The 19,528-nt window shown below is 35.4% G+C and overlaps 1 protein-coding gene across 2 annotated transcripts in view; it reads right to left on the bottom strand.

Moving 5' to 3' along the window:
* Positions 1-19,528, bottom strand: part of GAS2 (growth arrest specific 2) — a 156,852-nt gene that overhangs the window by 108,898 nt on the left and 28,426 nt on the right. For both annotated transcript variants that reach the window (XM_017891468.1, XM_017891467.1), the window contains exon 3: positions 16,590-16,711. In XM_017891468.1, coding sequence (XP_017746957.1) covers positions 16,590-16,711 — 122 coding nt within the window. The remainder of the gene's footprint in view (positions 1-16,589; positions 16,712-19,528) is intronic.

Raw genomic sequence — 19,528 nt, 5'->3', positions numbered from 1 at the left:
AGGATGGTCTCGATCTCCTGACCTCGTGATCCGCCCGTCTCGGCCTCCCAAAGTGCTGGGATTACAGGCTTGAGCCACCGCGCCCGGCCCTTTGAACAATTTTAAATGTAGCAAATATAACAACATAGAACAACATATGGTTTGGTTACACACATATATGTTTGCACACACATTTATTAGATAAGTAAAGATTAATCTCTCCTGTGTTAATCTTCCCACTGCATTTTGTTTATTCTGTAAAAATCCATTTATTCTGAGTTTTGTTTGTTTATTAGAATATTCCTTACTACAATACTCCTCACTACAAGAAAGGGTCCTTTTCTGGGAGAATCATGAATCTGAGATGAGCAAAAAAAAAAAAAAAAAAAAAAAAAAATGTTTTTTTTCACTAGCTTTTAATTGAAGTTTAAAATCCCTTCAATTATAAATGTAGACAAAAAAATCACAGTAGTTTTCTCATCAGTAAAAATTGTAGAAGCTTTTATTTCATATTACAATTGTTCCTGATATCTGGAAATACTGGGTTTACTCTCTTCTCCATTTTATAACTATAGGATTTATTAGAAGCAATGCCAGATTAACCTTTTTAAAATACAAACATATTATTTTAAATTTGTGTTTTAATGTTGATTTTAATATTGAAATAACTATATTTTAATAAAGCTGGTTCCTTTTATTTTGTATTTATTTCATGTATTTAAAAATAGCATGATGAGAAATGATCCACAGGCTTCACTCAAGTGCCAAAAAGAACATGGCACAAAAGCACTTAAGTGTCCCTGATGTAGAAGAAAGAATCTATGACTTATTTGCTTCACATCCTCCATAACACCTACAAAACAGACTCTCAAAAGACTTTCTGAATTTATTGAATTGTTTCACCTTCATTTTCGGGTTCTTTTCTTCCTTGTCACTTCAACGATTTAATTCTTTTTTAACAATTTTTGATTGAGCTGGGATTTTTGTTTGTTTCTTTTGGCTTCAAGATATGCAAATTACCACTTTTTTTTACTTCTTATATGAAACACCAATGCTAGCGAGGCATCTGTTAGACAAGCAGCCTACACTGGTGTGAAATTAGACATGACCAGCACAGTAATATAAACACAAAACACATACTAGAAGGCTTCATGCATGATATGTAATGCATTTTCAAACTGCTAAGTCAAACAATAGAAGGCATTCATGTAGTCAGCCCCTAAGAGCTTAAGATACAGTTGAAGAGCTCTATATACTGTAAACTCAGTTACCTCATCTAAAAAACGTTATTCCATTACTCTGTAATGTACCAGTACCACATACCTTGGACCACACACACATAAATATGGTGAGTGCTTACATTTTAAATTACCTAGCAATTCTCAGACATTTTTACATGAAAAAGCAACTCTTTTCCCCAAATTTCAGCCTTTTAGAAAAGGCTCTTAATATAACATCTATGAATGTTCCTCTTTAAGAAATAGCATACATATTCATTATTGATTTGTTCCAAAGACTTGAGTTTCTCCAACACATTTAGTAACAGCTCATTTTAAAGTAATTAATTTTCCATTTTCCATATGGTGAGAGTGACTTTTCCTGACATGATATTCTACATCCACAGTGCTTTGAAAGCAGTGACCACAATTAGTACTATCAAATATCATGAAAACAGTTCCCCAGTTAGACTCCTTTTACAATCTTGTCTTACTGATGTGCCTGCATGTTGTTAAGTGCAGGATGTGAGACTGTAAGTAGAAAGGATGATGTCATCACGGAAAAATTCAGTCAGGTTTACTTTGATGCTCAAGGGACAACACTGTGCTAGTGCTAGGAAATCACGTAGATGAAAAATGTGTGTGTGTGCATGTGTGTGTGAACCTCCCTTTTTTCTATCCAGAATTTGCTCTTCTTTTATACTTTTGGAGCTTCAATTTAACATATTTTATTTTCAGTCATATGTTTCATATGCCTTTAATGCAACTGTTATTTACACTACCAAATAATATATTATGGTTTGAGCTCATAAGCAAAAAGAACAATTTTGAAGGGGCCCTTTATAAGCAGATTCACATAAATGTAGTAGCCTCTGGAATCTAGACAAATTTCTAGGTTAGAATCCGCCACCTGGTCTTTCCCCGTCTCTTCTCCTTGCTCTGAACTATGTAGATTCTCAGCAGAGTACAGAATAGGGCTAGATATACTCTTTCCCACATCTCAGCACAAAGTCCTTATTAGGAGCGTATCCCAATATGAAGAGAACATTAGAATTGGGGAAATGGCTTTTTGCTCATATGAGAAGGCTAGCAGCTACTGGCCTACAACAAATAAGAAAGGAGACAAACATGAAGATGATAGATTTTATGTTACCCTCTTATAATTTAAGGGAAATTCTAAAATCAATTTTACTTTTGCCATTTGCTTCTTAGGGCATAAAAAGTAAGCTATCTCAAACATGAGTGCTTTTTACAAAGGCTTTCCAGGCTTTACATATGGTCATTTTTTCATTTTGCTAGGACCTATATACTCTTATCCAAATAATTTTAAACACATAGGCCATAAAGTAGTTTTGTTCAATTTGTAATTCCATCTACAGATAGTTCAACAATACTTCATATTAAAATATGAAGTATTTTAATACTTTTAAGTATTATTCCTAAAGAACCTCAGCCCAACATCTTAGACACTGGCTTCTTCTGCCACCCACCTCTAGAGTTATATACTAAAAGGATGAGAGACAATTCCTTCTATGATTCATTGAAAACAAATAAATGAGATTAATTTGGATTTTGACCTTGTGATAATAAAAAGGGTAAAGAAAATGATAATGTATGGGTAGTCAGAATGGTCAAATTAATCAGTTTAATCCCACCTAAAAATCATTGTAATAGGTGTATACATAAGCACTTTAGACATTGCAATGCATGTGCGGCTCCTGTATTTATAATACCTGGCAGGTATTTTCATTTTAATTAATATCATTTTGATTTAAGAAGATAGGACACACTTAAAATAATTTTAAAAGTGTGAAAACGTTTCAGTATGTACTGTTATATCATTTAACTTCTATTTTAATTTAAGCCCCATAATAAAATAATGCCTTTTTCTTAAGACCTGTGACTGCTTGCAACTAATTTTTTTTCCCAACTTTTCTTTTTTTTTTTTTGAGACAGTCTCACTCCGTTGTCCAGGCTGGAGTACAGTGGTATAATCTCGGATCACTGAAACCTTGAGTCTTCCAGGTTCACGTGATTTTCCTCCCTCAGCCTCCCGAGTAGCTGGGACGACAGGCTTCTGCCACCATGCCCAGCTAATTTTTGTATTTTTAGTAGAGACGGGGTCTCACTATATTGGCCAGGTTGGTCTTGAACTCCTGAACTCAGGTGGTCCACCTGCTTTGGCCTCCCAAGGCTGGGGTTACAGGCATGAGCCACCGCGCCCAACCCTTTCCCAACTTTTTTTTTTTTAAGCTTGATCTCACAAGCTATGCATTACCACATACAACACATTTCTTCCTAATAGAGAGTAAACTCCTTGAGAATATTCTATATTTAAATCACACCCTTTAAATCACAACTATCTTTCTCACCATCAAGACAAATGCATATTAACACCCACAGCCAATAACATCATCTTTTGTTGCTAACATATACTCAAAATATCCAATTTTAAAGTAACATATATAAGTAGGACTCAATTATCATAAAATATTTGTAGTTGGTAATATTCAATGTTATAAAAGATTGATAAAATTAACTTGCTGTACTCCATGATCATATTTAACTCTCTTTTGAGTTACTTATTGTTTAATAACACATTTTCAGAAAGTCAATAGCAGTATTTATTGTGCAGTTTTCCTAAGTACTAGAATTCTGATTCTCTCCTGCAGTTTTATAGAAATTGTATTTTTACATTGGTTGTTAAATAGTGCTTTGGCAGACAGCTAATTAGGTGCTCTGAGAGAAAATAAAGGTTCTAATATTCTCATTTCCCTCACCAACTATTTTATTGAGCAAAAGAGGCAGTTATTGGGAAAAAGATGCAAAAGAAAAAAAAATGATTTCATCTTTATGGCTCCTTTAGTCATTGAAAGACACAGCACTTTGTTTCAGGTCAAAAATATCTCTTGAGAACCTGTTACCTAAAAGCCCTACAATTATTTTTCTTCCTAATTTTCAGTGGTGAGCAAATTCATGAAACCATTAGCTATCGTACATCTGATGCTTATTTTATACTGCAAGCAGTATAATCAGGCCTTGAAAAGAAATCCCCAAACTGGAATGAACCATTGGATATAAATATGCTCATTTTATCCTAATTTTACCTTTATATAATGCTCTGAACTCAAATAATACATCATGTGACTATATAATAACATTTACAATTAACTAAATGATTACCTTCTCCAAGATTCACTTTTTCCTAACTAGTTTAAAACCCCATGGTCTGTTACTTCAGCCAATCTCTTGTCAGTGCTTTTAACATCCTCAGATCCTTGTTCTTTCCCTAGACCATTCTAAAATTCCCAAATCTTCCGTCTTTACTACTTGAAAAGTCAGATTTACTCCTCATGCTTTGTCACATCAAAGGCTTTTGAGCTAAGCAAACAGGCAGAGGGAGGAATTTCAAACTTAATGAGAATAAAGTCTTCAGGATTAATAATCAAAGATGGCTAAAACCCATGGATAATAGTATTCTGGATCTAAAAGTAAATATCCATATCGGGGCATGTATTTATTCATTCATCCAACACCATGTCTACTGAGCATCTATATGCTAGGCATTATGTTAGACTCACAGATGAATAAAACATAAACTATGTACTCAAGGATCTTAGAGTCCAGCAAAGGGATAAAGACTAGGAAACAACTAAGTACAACAGTGTGGTACAAGAAAGAGTGGTTAACATGCAGATGGAGAGCAACCGTAAGAGAGAGGCCAGATCTACAGATACAGAGTGTAGAGACTGCAAGAGCATCTCTACACTTCCAGTATCCTTTTCCCTTCTTAGGTAAGAGTATATTAATTTTCCTTAGGGACACTATCATTCTTTCATTTTTTCAGTCTGAGCAGTCAAGGTATGAAGCCATGATCTAGTCAGAATGCTGGCTGTTAATCAGGCTCTTTCTTGCTGAAATTTTAGTCTTGAGAGGAATGATACAATAAAGTTAATAGCTAAATGTTAATGAGCACCCATATGTACTAGGTACTACTCAGTGCTTGTGCATACTTACTTAGTCCCCATAATAACTAAATGAGGTAGTTACAATTATTGCTACATTTTACAATGAGAAAACTAAGGCACAGAGGAGGAGTTATGATTTCAACCCAGGTAGTATGACAACTGAGTTTAAACTATTAACCATTTCTGTTCAGCTGCCCTCTCCAAAAAATGTCTGAAATTATTCGCCCTAACAGTGGTACTCTGAAATGACTGTGGATCTCTGCTGCATAAACCTTGCAAATAGTCTAATTCTTAAGCCCTCAAAATCCAGTTTAACTTTCCTTCACATGTCTTTTCTCTCTAAGAGGTACCCCCATATCTTTCCAATAAATTCTTTTGGCAATAAGTTCATCTTTTCCAAAATTTTAGATTTTAAAAAATCTACCTGTCACCTGATTCCCCACAAGGCATTTCTCTTCCCTGAATGCATAATAAAGAGTCTGGATCCCTTTGGAGATTAGAAGGAAGCAGTACAGTAAAGACTTGAGATCATTACTCCCTTCATTCAGAATTCTCCCTTCATTCTGTAAATTTATCTCAATAAATTCATCTTTTCCAACGATTTATTTGGTACCAGAGTATGGAGTTAAGTTGTCAAGACTCAGAAAAACATGTTATATTTGGAATTGGTGTTGAGACTGATAATGGAACACAACTGTGGAACAGAAAACTAGCAGCCCATGCTATTTACACAGGGGCTAGAAAAGAAACAGTTTTTGTGGGGTCTTGAGCTTATTTTTTGGGGGGGCTTTCCTTATAAAAAAGAACAGAATTATAAATACAAAATTAGATATGGAATTAAATATTTTAGCATAATAAAAAAGTACAAGAAATTAATAACTTTTAAAAGATGGCAAACACTAGAGCCATCACAAAGCACAGAAAACTAACATAATATTTCTTATTAATTAACTACATGAATCAATGCTACTTCCCTTTTCTTTAATAATTTCATTTTAGACTTTTTGCCTCCTCTTCTTAAANAATTATAAATACAAAATTAGATATGGAATTAAATATTTTAGCATAATAAAAAAGTACAAGAAATTAATAACTTTTAAAAGATGGCAAACACTAGAGCCATCACAAAGCACAGAAAACTAACATAATATTTCTTATTAATTAACTACATGAATGAATGCTACTTCACTTTTTCTTAAATATTTTCATTTTAAACTTTTTGGCCACCTCTTCTTAAAACAATGTTTTAGAAATATTTACATAGGAAAAATATAAATACATAGGAATCTTTCCTTTAGCATGATTAATCAGTATAAAATTTCTAATAATTCAGGACAATCTCTTTCAAACTCACAGCTCATTATTGGTGAATATCACAAATTTTGAAATTTTTTCTTTATTTCAAATTTGTTTGATAAATATTCTGTTGTCAAATTTAGAGAAATCACCAAGTTTCTTTCATTTGTGAGCTGTTGCATACGGAAGAATTTTCCACTGAAGAGCTGTGATATATGGAATTTACAGAATAATACGACTTGCATTTGCTATTGTTTCCTGTCCTTTGCTAATATCCTGTCCCCTTGCCAGATCCTGGTCTCAGATGAGAAAGGACTAACATTCTTCAGAAGAGAGTCAGAGACATGAAAAGAATGGGCAAGTTGGGAAAGAAAATAGCAAGCATACCCTCCCAGGAAATAGGGAGGGTACATGGTAGATTCCTCTACATCCGGTATGCTCCTGGACCAGGTTAAGAAAAGTATATCAATTAACTTGGACAGTTCTGAAACAATGGCTCTGTCCTTAAATTTTAGCTAGCCACAGAATAAAGAATCTTTTTTAATTTTAATTTTTATTTTTTATTTTTATTTTTTGAGAAAGAGGCTCACTCTCTCATCCAGGCTGAGTGCAGAGGCATGATCTTGGCTCACTGCAACCTCCGTCTCCTGGGTTCAAGCAATTCTCCTGCCTCAGCCTCCCAAGCAGCTGGGATTATAGGTGCACACCACCACACCTGGCTAAATTTTTTATGTTTTTGTTAGAGACAGGGTTTTACCATGTTGGCCAGGCTGGTCTCAAACTCCTGACCTCAAGTGATCTGCCCTCCTTGGCCTCCCAAAATGTTGGGATTACAGGGGTGAGCCACTGCACCCGGCCAAACCCACACTTTTTTAAATCATTGCTGACAACCTCTACCAGGTGTCAAAATACTGCAGCCTGGCTAAGGATGAATTTAGATACACGTCACAGTAAAGCTCGGGAATCCCTGGATAACTAGTTACAAAGCCTCAATATACATTTAAAATGTTGAGTGCCACTAAATATATTATGGCAGAGCATTTTTTGTTTTGTTTTGTTTTTCTTTTTTTTTCTTTTTGCTGTCTTTGCAATAAATTTTGAGGGCATTAGCCTGAGGAGAGCAGAATGTAATTTTAGAATAAGCAAAATTAATTTACTCATACTGGACTAAAATGATGTCCCCAATTCAATAGGCTAGCATGAAATGACCCTATTAAAGTTTGCTAGATTTGCTAATACACAGGTAGATTCAACAATAGCTTAGATTAAATGACACAAAAAGGCCAGGAATCACTTGGTATGATATAGATAAAGGAATTAAGAACTTGAAGAAAAAACTCCACATTCCATTCAAACTATAGTGAATACCTCACATAAGCATACTTTTCACTATGCCACTCAGTGAGGCCCAAGAGGCTCTATTTTCCACTAAAGGCTGAAGAATAAGTTGACGAAGAAAGCTTCAAAAATTTTAAGGTGACATTATTCTTCAGAAAGTCTCAGGAGCTGTTGTTGAAATAAGCTTCCTCATTTTAGTGTGAATGGAAATTCTCAGGGTAGCAGGAACACGTGTTGGCACTTAATTTCTAGAGGCAAAGTGGATATGGTGGACAGAACACAATCTGGAGAGGCCAATCAGATCTCCTAGAATGACCTAAAGCACAGGAAATCTGATTATGGTTTATTAATCATGGGGCCTTGGGAAGTAAATTGAAAGTCAGTTCCCTAAATTCTTGGTTTGTTTGTTTTTTTAACTTTTATTTTAAGTTCAGGGGTACAAGTGCAGGTTTGTTACATAGGTAAACTTGTGTCAGAGGGTTTGTTGTACAGATTATTTAATCACCCAGGTATTAAGCCTAGCACCCATTAGTTATTTTTCCTGATCCTCTCCCTCCTCCTACCCTCCACCCTCTGAAAGGCCCCAGTGTGTGATGTTTCCCTGTATGTGCCCATGGGTTCTCATCATTTAGATCGTACTTATAAGTGAGAACATGCAGTATTTGGTTTTCTTCATATAACAAAAAGAGCAACAATATGAGAGAATCTTCTGATTGCCCAATTCCCAGACTAGAGCCAAATTATAGATCCAGAGCTCACTGAATGAAGGCAGTAATGATCTCAAGTCTTTATGTAAAGCTTCCTTCTAATCTCCAAAGGGACCTGATCTGTTTACTATGCATTCAGAAAAGGGAAATGCTTTGTGGGGAATCAGGTCACAGTGAGAATTTTTACCTAAACCTATTTTATACTATGACTAGTACACCTTTGCAAACATTAGATGTTATTTTCATAGTTTTTCCTGAGTGCATAATTTGCATGGATATTCTCAACAACTGTCATAATTTTTATCCTTGACACATGGAATAAGTTCTTTTGTGGTAAAAGGACCAAATGAAAAAAGCACACCTATATAAAAAGTCAGAGATTCACGCAATTATTAATGACCTGAATATTGCAAAATATAAAAAGTGATTTCTACCACCTCTCAATGAAAATTAGTAAAAAAAAGATTGATATGACTTGGAAACAGCAGGGAGATTACAATGAAGTAACATATTTAATCAGAATCGCTGTTACAGATGTGCTCTTTTCAATGAAGTGTATCACTCAATATTCTAGTTGTTGACATTCATCTCTTGGTTTGGAGAATGCAACTTTCTTTATTCTAATAAGTAGAAAATTCCAGAATCAGTTTGCATATGTTTGACAGTAACAATAGAACTCTTACTATCCTATACACCATCTCCAGCCTTGTGACATAACCGACAGGGACCATGGATATTTCAACAGATCATCAAGCTCCTCTACTATTTTATGATATTTGACATTGGAGATTTGATACTGGAAAGCAAGAATAGTAGGCAAACCAGACGGTTTCATAAAATACACACATTCTGGAGGGTAGAGAATAAATCTCATGAAAATGCAGAAAGGGGGTTCTGTCAACTCAACAAAGCTTCTGGGTCTAGTAGTAGGGGCCAGGTAGGAACATTGCCCTTTTAGGAAGGGTACGATTCAAATGTTCCTCACTTGTTCTTGTTGTCTGATGGAGACTGAATTTCTACCATGGGAACCAGTAATCATGAAACATTAACTGTTTATGATGAACTTATTGCCATGTGATCTATTGGCCATATTTTTTATTGTGCCCAGCACTACTTTATCATTGAATATGTGAAAAGAAAATATCTTGGGCCCCCAAAATCACTAAGCTAAAAGGAAAACTCAAGCTGGAAAGTGCTTAGGGCAATCGTGTCTCCCATTCTATTCAAAGTTATACCTCTGCTCACTGAGATAAATGGGATTTCTGATTGCCTCCTTTGGAAAGGCTAATCAGAAACTCAAAAGAATGCAGCTGTTTGTCTCTCATCTGTTGGTGACCTGGAAGCATCCTCCCCACTTCGTGTCTTTCTGCCTCTGCCTCAAGTTGTCCTGCCTTTCCAGACCAAACCAATGTACTTCTTACATATATTGATGGATGTCTCATTCTCTATAAAATGCATAAAAGTAAGCTGTGCCCCGACTACCTCGGGCAAACGTCATCAGGACTTCCTGAGGCTGTATCATGGGTGCAGTCCTCAATCTTGGCAAAATAAACTTTCTAAGTGAACTGAGACTTGTCTCCAATTTTCTGGGTTTACAAGTTCAAGTGCCATGTATGGGATGGGCTCAATTAGACATTAAGCTCTAAATAAGTTCCATAGGCACATCACTCATTCCCTATCTTGCCCACTTTTTCACATTGCTGCTTTCCGTGCCCCTGCCAACTGCAAATGTAGCCCGTATCAAGTCTCCTGTGACCAGTTTTATTTGAAAAATAAAAGTCAAGTTCCTTTATGTACTATTCTTTTTATTCTATATGACATACCAACATGTAATGATATGGCATTGAAACCCCATTTAGGCATATCTCTGGAAGATGGTATAGAACAGAAATACTCTCAGGGGAAAAGAAAAAAAAAATTAAGCAAGACATTTCATTGTCTCTCATTTGGAGGTGAATAATTTGGCTATTTGGTCAGACTTAGAAAATAGTGACAGGGGATTTAATTTTATACTGAGAAATAATTGAACCTGAGGAAGCAATTACAAACTAAATAAAAAATTTTAAAAATTCAGTGTATTTAAAGCTTAAATATATTTTACCTATATTTTACAAATCCTGAGGAACTGGACTTTACCACTAACTTTCTTTTTCCTTTAGTCTCTGGTAGCAACATACCTATAAAAAATTATTTCTTTCCTCATCATTCCACCTATATTCTTCCCATCTCATCATAATATATTCTGTTTAATTCTAGCATTATGTTTGCAATTTAGAACAATAAATATTAAGGGATATAAAATCATTTAGCTGTATAGCCAGCAACGAATGACTCCAGAATAATCACAGCTGAGATTTTATTTTATTTTTCATATTATTGCATCTACCATACTTTCTTGTTCTGCCAGAGTGATCAGCAGTAAACACAAATATCTGGATTTCTCAGAATTAAATCTTGATAAGATGTTCTCTGAACAAAAAGTGCTACTGATACTTCTAAGAAAATCTCTAATCTTTATGTCTTATTTAATTCCCGGAGGGCACAAAACAACATCCTGAGGTATTGTTATCTTGCAGCTCAAGGAAGCAAGTACTCTTGATGGGCAAATGCATTGTAGGCATTCTATCTGCAGGATGTTCTTTCTTCTGAACAAGGACTGGATTCTACATTTAGACGGTTAATGTTCGGTTCCTTCCTTGGAGCACAATGTAGCATTCTACTAGGTAACAGAACTTCTTTTTTCCCCCCTCCTTCATCTGATTCAAACTTGATCTAACCACCCAGGGTTCTTTGAAGTCAGAGGAAGCTCTGAACCCAGAGAAACTCTGATGTCTGAAGAAGAGACTCGAAATAAACGAGACAAATGCAAAGGAAAATTAGTAGAAAAAGAGAGGTTAAACCTTATGAATGTCTTGCCCCACACTGATGTCCCTTGGTTGAGAGAGTCTTTTGCATAAATCAGCAAACTTGCGATTGGTGTGGGGGGGGGGGAACAAAAAAGAGATAGCAAATATACAATAGGAAGGGGTTTGTACTGTGGAACACTATCTGCACCAGGAAAAGAAGTTCATGCATAAATGTAATAATTCCCCTGTCTTGATTAGAGATGCTAACTGGATCAGGTAGCTGAGAATCAAAAGGCATAGAACTTAACCTTAAACTTGGCATTTGGTTTGATTTTCTCATCCTAAAATGATACTGCAAAGATTCATTTCATTTATATTTTTGTCTTTAAACATCCTCAACTCCAGAAATATTAAGATTTATAATTACAGTGAAATTATAATATTATAATACCTATAAATGAATTAAATAAAATTACACATTAAACGGCTGCACACGGGTCTCAAATGTTTCCACCCATCTACTGTCCAACTCTGTGAAGTCTCTGCATTGCTCTCATGCAGAGTTAGAAAATGGCCCACTACACGAAAGCTAAGATTAACTACTTAGAGCTCACACACACAAAGAAGCTATTTTTAAATTGATCTATTGATGTCTGGAAGAAAGAATCATAGGACAGAATTGTTTCCATTCAGAGTATTTTATCAAACCAAAGCTGGATATAAAAGAGTCATGGATTTATATCTGAAATATTAAATATGTGAACTAAGATTTATTAAAATTTACTTTCAGATTTAAGAGCATTTAAATCATCCTTAATACAGACATACTTCACACATACCAGGCATAACTTACTCGTTCAAATTTGTTTACACAGCTGTAAAATCTCCAAATTAACTATCAACCAGGAAAAGTAAAAAATATTGCTATGAAAATGAGGAGATAAGAGATTAAAGCTGCTAGAAAAAAAATTACAGAGAGCTTCCTGTGGCATGGCTTTGGATGGGTGTAAGTTTGTTGTCAATTTTTTAAAAGTAATTCTGTTTTCAACATCTCCCTATGCACAGTTTCACTAATTCAGAGAATGTATTGACTAATGTATCTATTTTGCCACCATATTTTGGAACTTCAAAATGCCAAAATGAGAAATAATTCTATACAAACCATACATGAACACATGAGTATAAACACATGTAAAAGCAGACTTAATATTGTAACCTCCAGACTATTTAAACTCAATTTTAAAGCCTCATTTTTTCTCATGGGAAATATTCACTGTAATCCTAATTACCTGGGTTGTAGTGAATCCATTATTGTTTAAATTTGTATTTAGATTTAACAATATCAACATGCTTACAATCTCATAACATTTTTTTTTTTGTTTCTAGACCAAAAATGAACTGAAAATCTTGAGTTCAACAGAAGTATATTTATGAACAATAGTAGCCATGAAGATATACATACTAACGTTTTGGCTTTTCATCTTTTAAAATTTTACTATAAAGGGCAGAAAAGGAAATGTAGTGATCTTTCCACTTTTCACATGGTAAGGCACAAGTTATGATTGATTTAAGCTGCATATTACAGGCGGTCAGTTGTGAATATATAAATGCTGCTAAGAACACGGAAGGCAATTCAGTCAAGAGCAACTATGTCAACTTTTACTTCAGATCAAATTTGATGTATTGAGCAGTGAAAGCGAGGTCACAACTGGTATTTTTTTTCAACTTTTATTTTAGGTTCAGAGGGGAGACATGTGCAGGATTGTTACGTGAGTAAATTGTACCTTGTTGAGGTTGGGTATACAAATGACTGCATCACCCAGATACTGAGCATAGAACTTAATAGGTAGTTTTTTGACCTTCACCCTCTTCCCGCCCTTCCTGCTCAAGTAGGCCCCAGTGTCTTTTGTTCTCCTCTTTGCGTCCATGTGTATTTAGTATTTGGCGCCCACTTAGACGTGAGACCATGTGGTGTTTGGTTCTGTTCCTGCATTAACTTACTTAAGATAATGGCCTTCAGCTGCCTTCATGTTTCTGCAAAGGACATGATTTTGGTTTCTTATGGCTGCATGCTATTCGTGGTATATAGGGACCATATTTTCTTTATCCAGTCCACCATTGATGAGCATCTAGGTTGATTTAATGTCTTTGCTATAGTGAATAGTGCTGCTATGAACACACAGGTGCATGTGACTTTTTGGTGAGATGACAATAAGTATTTTTAAACCTGCACTTGTTCAAGTAACACATTTAAGGTTTTATACTGAAACCTTTATCACAATCTGAAAAAAATTTTAGCTTCATATTCAGTCAAACAAAATCGCCTAGGTTCACAGAACTATTTCAAGTTTAATAACTTGCTGCAGTTCTACTACTAATTGAAGAAAATTCTTTTGTTTCTTTATGTTTTATAGTTTTATTATAAAAATTATAATATTGAAGTAAATGTTTAAAAGGAAAGTAGTTACATAACTTTTGATCCGTAAATATCCTCAACATTACATATTATCATGGAGATTGGGGCAAATGTATACATATCTGCACATAGCAGCTCTCATGCTAAATACAAACATTTATAAAGCATTTATTTTCTCTCTTCCAAGTACTAACCAGGCCCGACCTTGCTTAATTCCCAAGATCACATGAGATCGGGCATGTTCAGGGTGGTATGGCCATAGACTATAAAATATTTATTTTCTTATAGTTAATCAAAAATTCTTATAAGGGTCTCCTATCTTTCACATAGGGAAAACAGATTTTATCAAGAGCACTATTTTGTGCAATGCTCTATGGAAGGTATGCATGCATAATTATTAATCCTATTTCACGGATAAGAAAACTATGGCTCAGACATATCCAATGAATAAATAAAACTAGAACCCAAGCAAAATGCACTTAATGTCAAAGCCTTTGACCTACAGGCTAATGCTTTAGGGTTATCTTACATTTGAGTCTTACAATTACAAATCTATTTGGGAATCTTTGCTTCTGTTTTAAAAAAGCAAAGACAAAGCAAAACCAGAAAACCGCACAATGGCCTTAATAGAGTTGGTTAATCTTTATTACTCTGGAGGATTCAAGGATTCTTAACACTGAGGCATTGGGCTCTCCATTCTCAAAAACAAGCAATACAGGTTTCAGGAACCTCGTAATGTGAAGGTAATGCTTTCAAGTGTCTGGGCACCACAGCTTATTTCCCTCTGTTCATTGCTTTACAGTAAACCTTCTATACAAATTGTCCTCTTATTGGCATTATATTTTCTCATCAGTAGCTGATGTAGAGGCCAGTTACATCATGATGGAAACGAGAGCAGAAGAAAAACTGGTGTCCTAACATTAAGCTTGACACAAAGCATTTTCATAAACAGTCTCTCAATGGTGGGCTACCCATAATGAACCAAAATGAGACAGCACTAAACTTGCAAAGTTGTCTGTATCAAATGCGTGATCGGTCATTTACTAGCCAATCTTGTACAAATTGCTTAGAGTCTTCAACCATCCAATCAAGGAGAAAATTAAAAGAAATTCATGGTTACCAAACTTTGCTGTGCATTAGAATCACCTGGGGTGATTTTTAAAAATTCCAGGGCCCAGGTTTCACCCTATGGGATTAAATCAGAATGTTAAGGCATGGGATCCAGGTCTCAGTATTATTTTATTTTATTCTTATTTTTGAGAAAAGGTCTCACTCTGTCTCCCAGGCTAGAGTGCAGTGTTGTGATCTCGGCTCACTGCAACTTCAACCTCCTGGACTCAAGTGAACCTGACGTCTCAGCTTCCCAAATAGCTGGGGCTATAGGAACCCACCACCATTCCCTGCCAATTTTTTTGTGTTTTTATTACAGATGGTGTTTCATCATGTTGCCTAGGCTGATCTTGAACTCCCGAACTCAAGCAATCTGCCTGCCTTGACCCCCACAAAGTGCTGAGATTACAGTCGTAAGCTACCACATCCAGCCCAGCTCTCAGCATTTTTCTTAAAGATGCTCAGGTAATTCCGATGTGCAGCAAAGTTTGGGAGTCACTTAATTAATTAATACCTTCACAGAGCTGCTTTTAAGATTAAAAAAAATAGAGGAAGGTTTTGTATATTATACAATACAGAGTAATATAAAATATCTAAAAAATAAATTCAGTGGCAATACACACATACACACACACACACACAAACACACATACCCCTTTTATTTTTTCTGTCAGAGTTGCAGAAAAGGCTTAACAGTTGCTTTCTGTAGTAAGTTGTCTTCAACATTTTTATTTTTATTTATTTATTTATTTTTTAGATAGAGTCTTATTCTGTCACCCAGGCTGGAGTGCAATGGTGTGATCTCTACTCACCACAACCTCTACTTCCTGGGTTCAAGCAATTCTCCTGCCTCAGCCTCCTGCGTCGCTGGGATTATAGACATGTGTCATGGTGCCGGGCTAAATTTTTTAAATTTATTTTTTATATATTTATGTATTTATTTTAGTAGAGACAGGTTTTGACCAGGTTTGCCAGACTGGTCTCAAACTCCTGATCTCAAGTGATCTGCCCACCTCAGCCTCCCAAAGTAAAGTACTGGGATTACATGCGTGAGCCACCATGCCTGGCCAACATTATTTTAATATTTTTTTATATCTCTTTTCATTCTCTATTAAAAATTAAGTACAATCTCTCTTTTTTTCTTCAAAAAAAGTCAAACACCATGCTTTCATCAAGTGTTTACAATCACTAGAAAAGAATATTAGAATTAATGTGGAGAAAAGAAATCTGAGTAGTTAGAAATAAATAATTTGTCCAAATTTACTTAGTTCAATGGTACTATTATTTAGAATAAACAAAAAATTACAGTCCAGAAATTTTGATCTAGTATTCTGCCATAATATTTTTGAAAACAAAGATCTGTTCAATAAATCTTTCTTGACTAGATTTGTGCATTGCTTAATGTCACAATTATTTCTCTGCTAAGTTTTTAGTCAATACTTTAGATTCATCAAGTTTATATACAACACTCTTTTAATACCATCATTTTTCATAAGCTTTTATTTAATTAGATTCACCAAAAGGATTATGCAATTTATGTAATTAGAGTGCAAATAACACGTCACCTAATTAAAAAGAACCCTCTGTACTTTGTTGTTAGTATAGACCTTGATGCATCTGTTCACAATAAATTTTTTAATTACACGCAATTTATAAGCAATTATAAATGTAATCTACCACCTAAGAGTGATTTTTGCATTGCGATCCTTTACCTTTGTGGGCTTGTTAACATCCATGCTCTCCTTGAATTTCTCCTGCACAGTTTCTGCAAGTTGACAGAGCAAGGCACCATTGTCCAACTTCTCCATAAAAGTTTCTGCTGTAATCTCCTTCCCTGAAATAACAAAAGAAGCATTATAAAAGAAAATCAAAATGTCAGATTCACACTAAATAAAATATTTGACACAATCTTGTTACTAAAATTGCTATTCTAGCTGAGTTACGTATCTGGGATAGGAGCTTACCAGAAATAGTCATTTCTTTGGAATTTTCTATCTTCCGTTGGTTGCAAGAATTTCAGCATTTAATATTTTCATAACATAGTGCTAACTGCATAAAAGTTTTATTACATATTAAAGGTGGCAAAATGATATCCTGGGTAAAAGAATTCCATCATTTAGTAATCAGGGGGAATGAAAACTAACCAACAAAACTCAAAGAACCAGCTTTACCAGTGATTTCACAATTTGGCCTCCATTAATCATTCTATTCTCATCCTCAATGGCCCATTCAATTACTTTGACCCATAAGGCAGGACATAATGCAAGACAAGTATTTTTTGTTAGGTGTATGTCTGACTACAAGAACAACGTAGGTCTCTCTCTCTCTCAACAGGATTGTACTCTATCACCCAATCTGGAGTGCAGTGACAGGATCATAGCTCACTGCAGTTTCAGACTCCGGGGGCTCAAACAATCCTCCAGCCTCAGCCTCCAAAAGTACTGGGATTATAGTCATGTAATCTGGGGTGCACCCAGCCAGATCAATTTTCTTTAATTTAAAATAGAGCCATGTATATATTTTTAAAAACCACCATTGGGAACTTTAATAGCATGGCCAATACATAAAACCATATTTCTAGATTCTATTGAAATGGTTTTCCTGATTAAAATAATACAGGTAAGCTGGGCACAGTAGCTCAGGCCTATAATCCCAGAATTTTGGAAGGCTGAGGTAGGTGGATCACTTGAGCTCATGAGTTACAGACCATCCATGGGGCAACATGGTGAAACCTCATTTCTACAAAAACACAAAAATTAGCCAGGCACGGTGGTGCATGCCTGCAGTCCCAGCTACTTGGGAGGCTGAGGTGGGAGGATGGCTTGGGTCTGGGAGGCAGAGGCTGCAGTGAGCTGAGATCCTGCCACTGCACTGCTTTCTTATATACTCTTTCACAACGTATCTTTCTCAAAGCCCTCTCCTTTTTTGTTTCCTATTAATCTAAGTTTCAGAATATTCTATTTTCCTGCCTTATGTTTCTGTAAATTATTTGCCAGAAGTCCTACAGATTCAAGCTTCCTTCTATTCTCATGCCATAACCTTAATGAAAATCTTCATAATGTGATACTTAAACCTCTAGCAACAAGAACAATGGCTATTCTTTCTGTCCTCAACTTCTCTCTCCAATACATACCATGCTCACTGCTAAAATTAAGATTGCTAAACACCGTCCTCACTGAAGCATTCTCCAGTCACCTTTATTGCACAATCCCTAATTTTCTCCTTTACCTGGAATATGAAAACTACTTATATTATTTATAATATTTACTTTCTGTAATTTTGTGAAATAATTTTCTTATTATTTGAAAATGCAGCCTGGCATGGTGGCTTATGCCTGTAATCCCAGCGATTTGGGAGGCCAAGGTGGGCAGATCACCTGAGATCAGGAGTTCAAGACCAACCTGGCTAACTAGGTGAAACCCTGCCTCTACTAAAATACAAAAATTAGCCAGGTATGGTGGTGCATGCCTGTAATCCCAGCTACTTGGTAGGATGAGGCAGGAGAATGGCTTGAATCTGGGAGGCAGAAGTTGCAGTGAGCAGAGATCACACCACTGCACCCCAGCCTGGGCGACAGAGTGAGACTCTGTCTCATGAATAAATAAATAAATAAAATCCGGCTGGAACAATAGATGAACCATTTACCATTTAGGTTAAACTCACAGTATCTAATATATTTGGATTTCAAGAAACATCTGCTTAAAATGACTTTTTTTTTTTCCATTTTGGGGGGCAGTCTTAGGGACAAAGAATTACTTTTAAACGAATGTTCTTTTCCCCTACTGGGTAGTTCATATTTTGGCCCCCAATTAGAATAATGACTTCTGCAGGTGTAAAAACATCAGTAGCTTTAAATACTCACCACACAGGTAACCTGTGCAGAACTTTTATTTCAAAACTGTGTGAAGCTCAGTTCAGAAATGAAAGTAGCATGCCAAAATACAAAAAGCCAGCATAACAGAATTTGTATTGTGTATTCATCATATTGGCCTTCATTTTCCTTTTCTTTTCTTTTCTTTTTTTTCCAACAGAAAGTGACTAGTCACAGACTGGAGTGCAGTGGCGCAATCCTGGCTTTATTGCTGAGATCTATTGGCAGGCTGGAATGCAGTGGCATAATCTCGGCTCACTGCAACCTCTGCCTCCCAAGTAGCTGGGAGTACAGGCATATGCCAGCATGCCCAGCTAATTTTTGTATTTTTAGTAGAGACAGGGTTTCAGCATGTTGGCCCCGATGGTCTCGATTTCTTGACCTAGTGATCCATCCACCTCAGCCTCCCAAAGTGCTGGGATTACAGGGATAAGCTGCCACGCCAGGCTGCATTTTTTAATAATAACAAAATTATTTCACAAAATTACAGAAAGTAAATATTAGAAATAATTTTCTTAATTATAGTGTTATTCAAATAAATTTAAATTTTAAGATAAAGAAGATAAACTTTAAATTGTTGAAATATTTCTTTATAAATTACTTGCAAGATTTTCCACTTTTAATAGATCTTTATGTATTTTTATTTCATTAAGTTCTATGGCAGTTTGAAGATTCCATTCATAATTTTAAGTTATAAGATGTTTACAATATACTTAAAAGAACACGTAAATCATAAAAAGAAAAAAATAGCTTTCATTAAAAAGCCATTAACAATTTACC

This window comes from Rhinopithecus bieti, unplaced genomic scaffold, assembly GCF_001698545.2.
Source record: "Rhinopithecus bieti isolate Rb0 unplaced genomic scaffold, ASM169854v2 scaffold_21441, whole genome shotgun sequence".
Lineage (NCBI taxonomy): Eukaryota > Metazoa > Chordata > Mammalia > Primates > Cercopithecidae > Rhinopithecus > Rhinopithecus bieti.
This window is presented reverse-complemented; position numbering and strand designations above follow the sequence as displayed.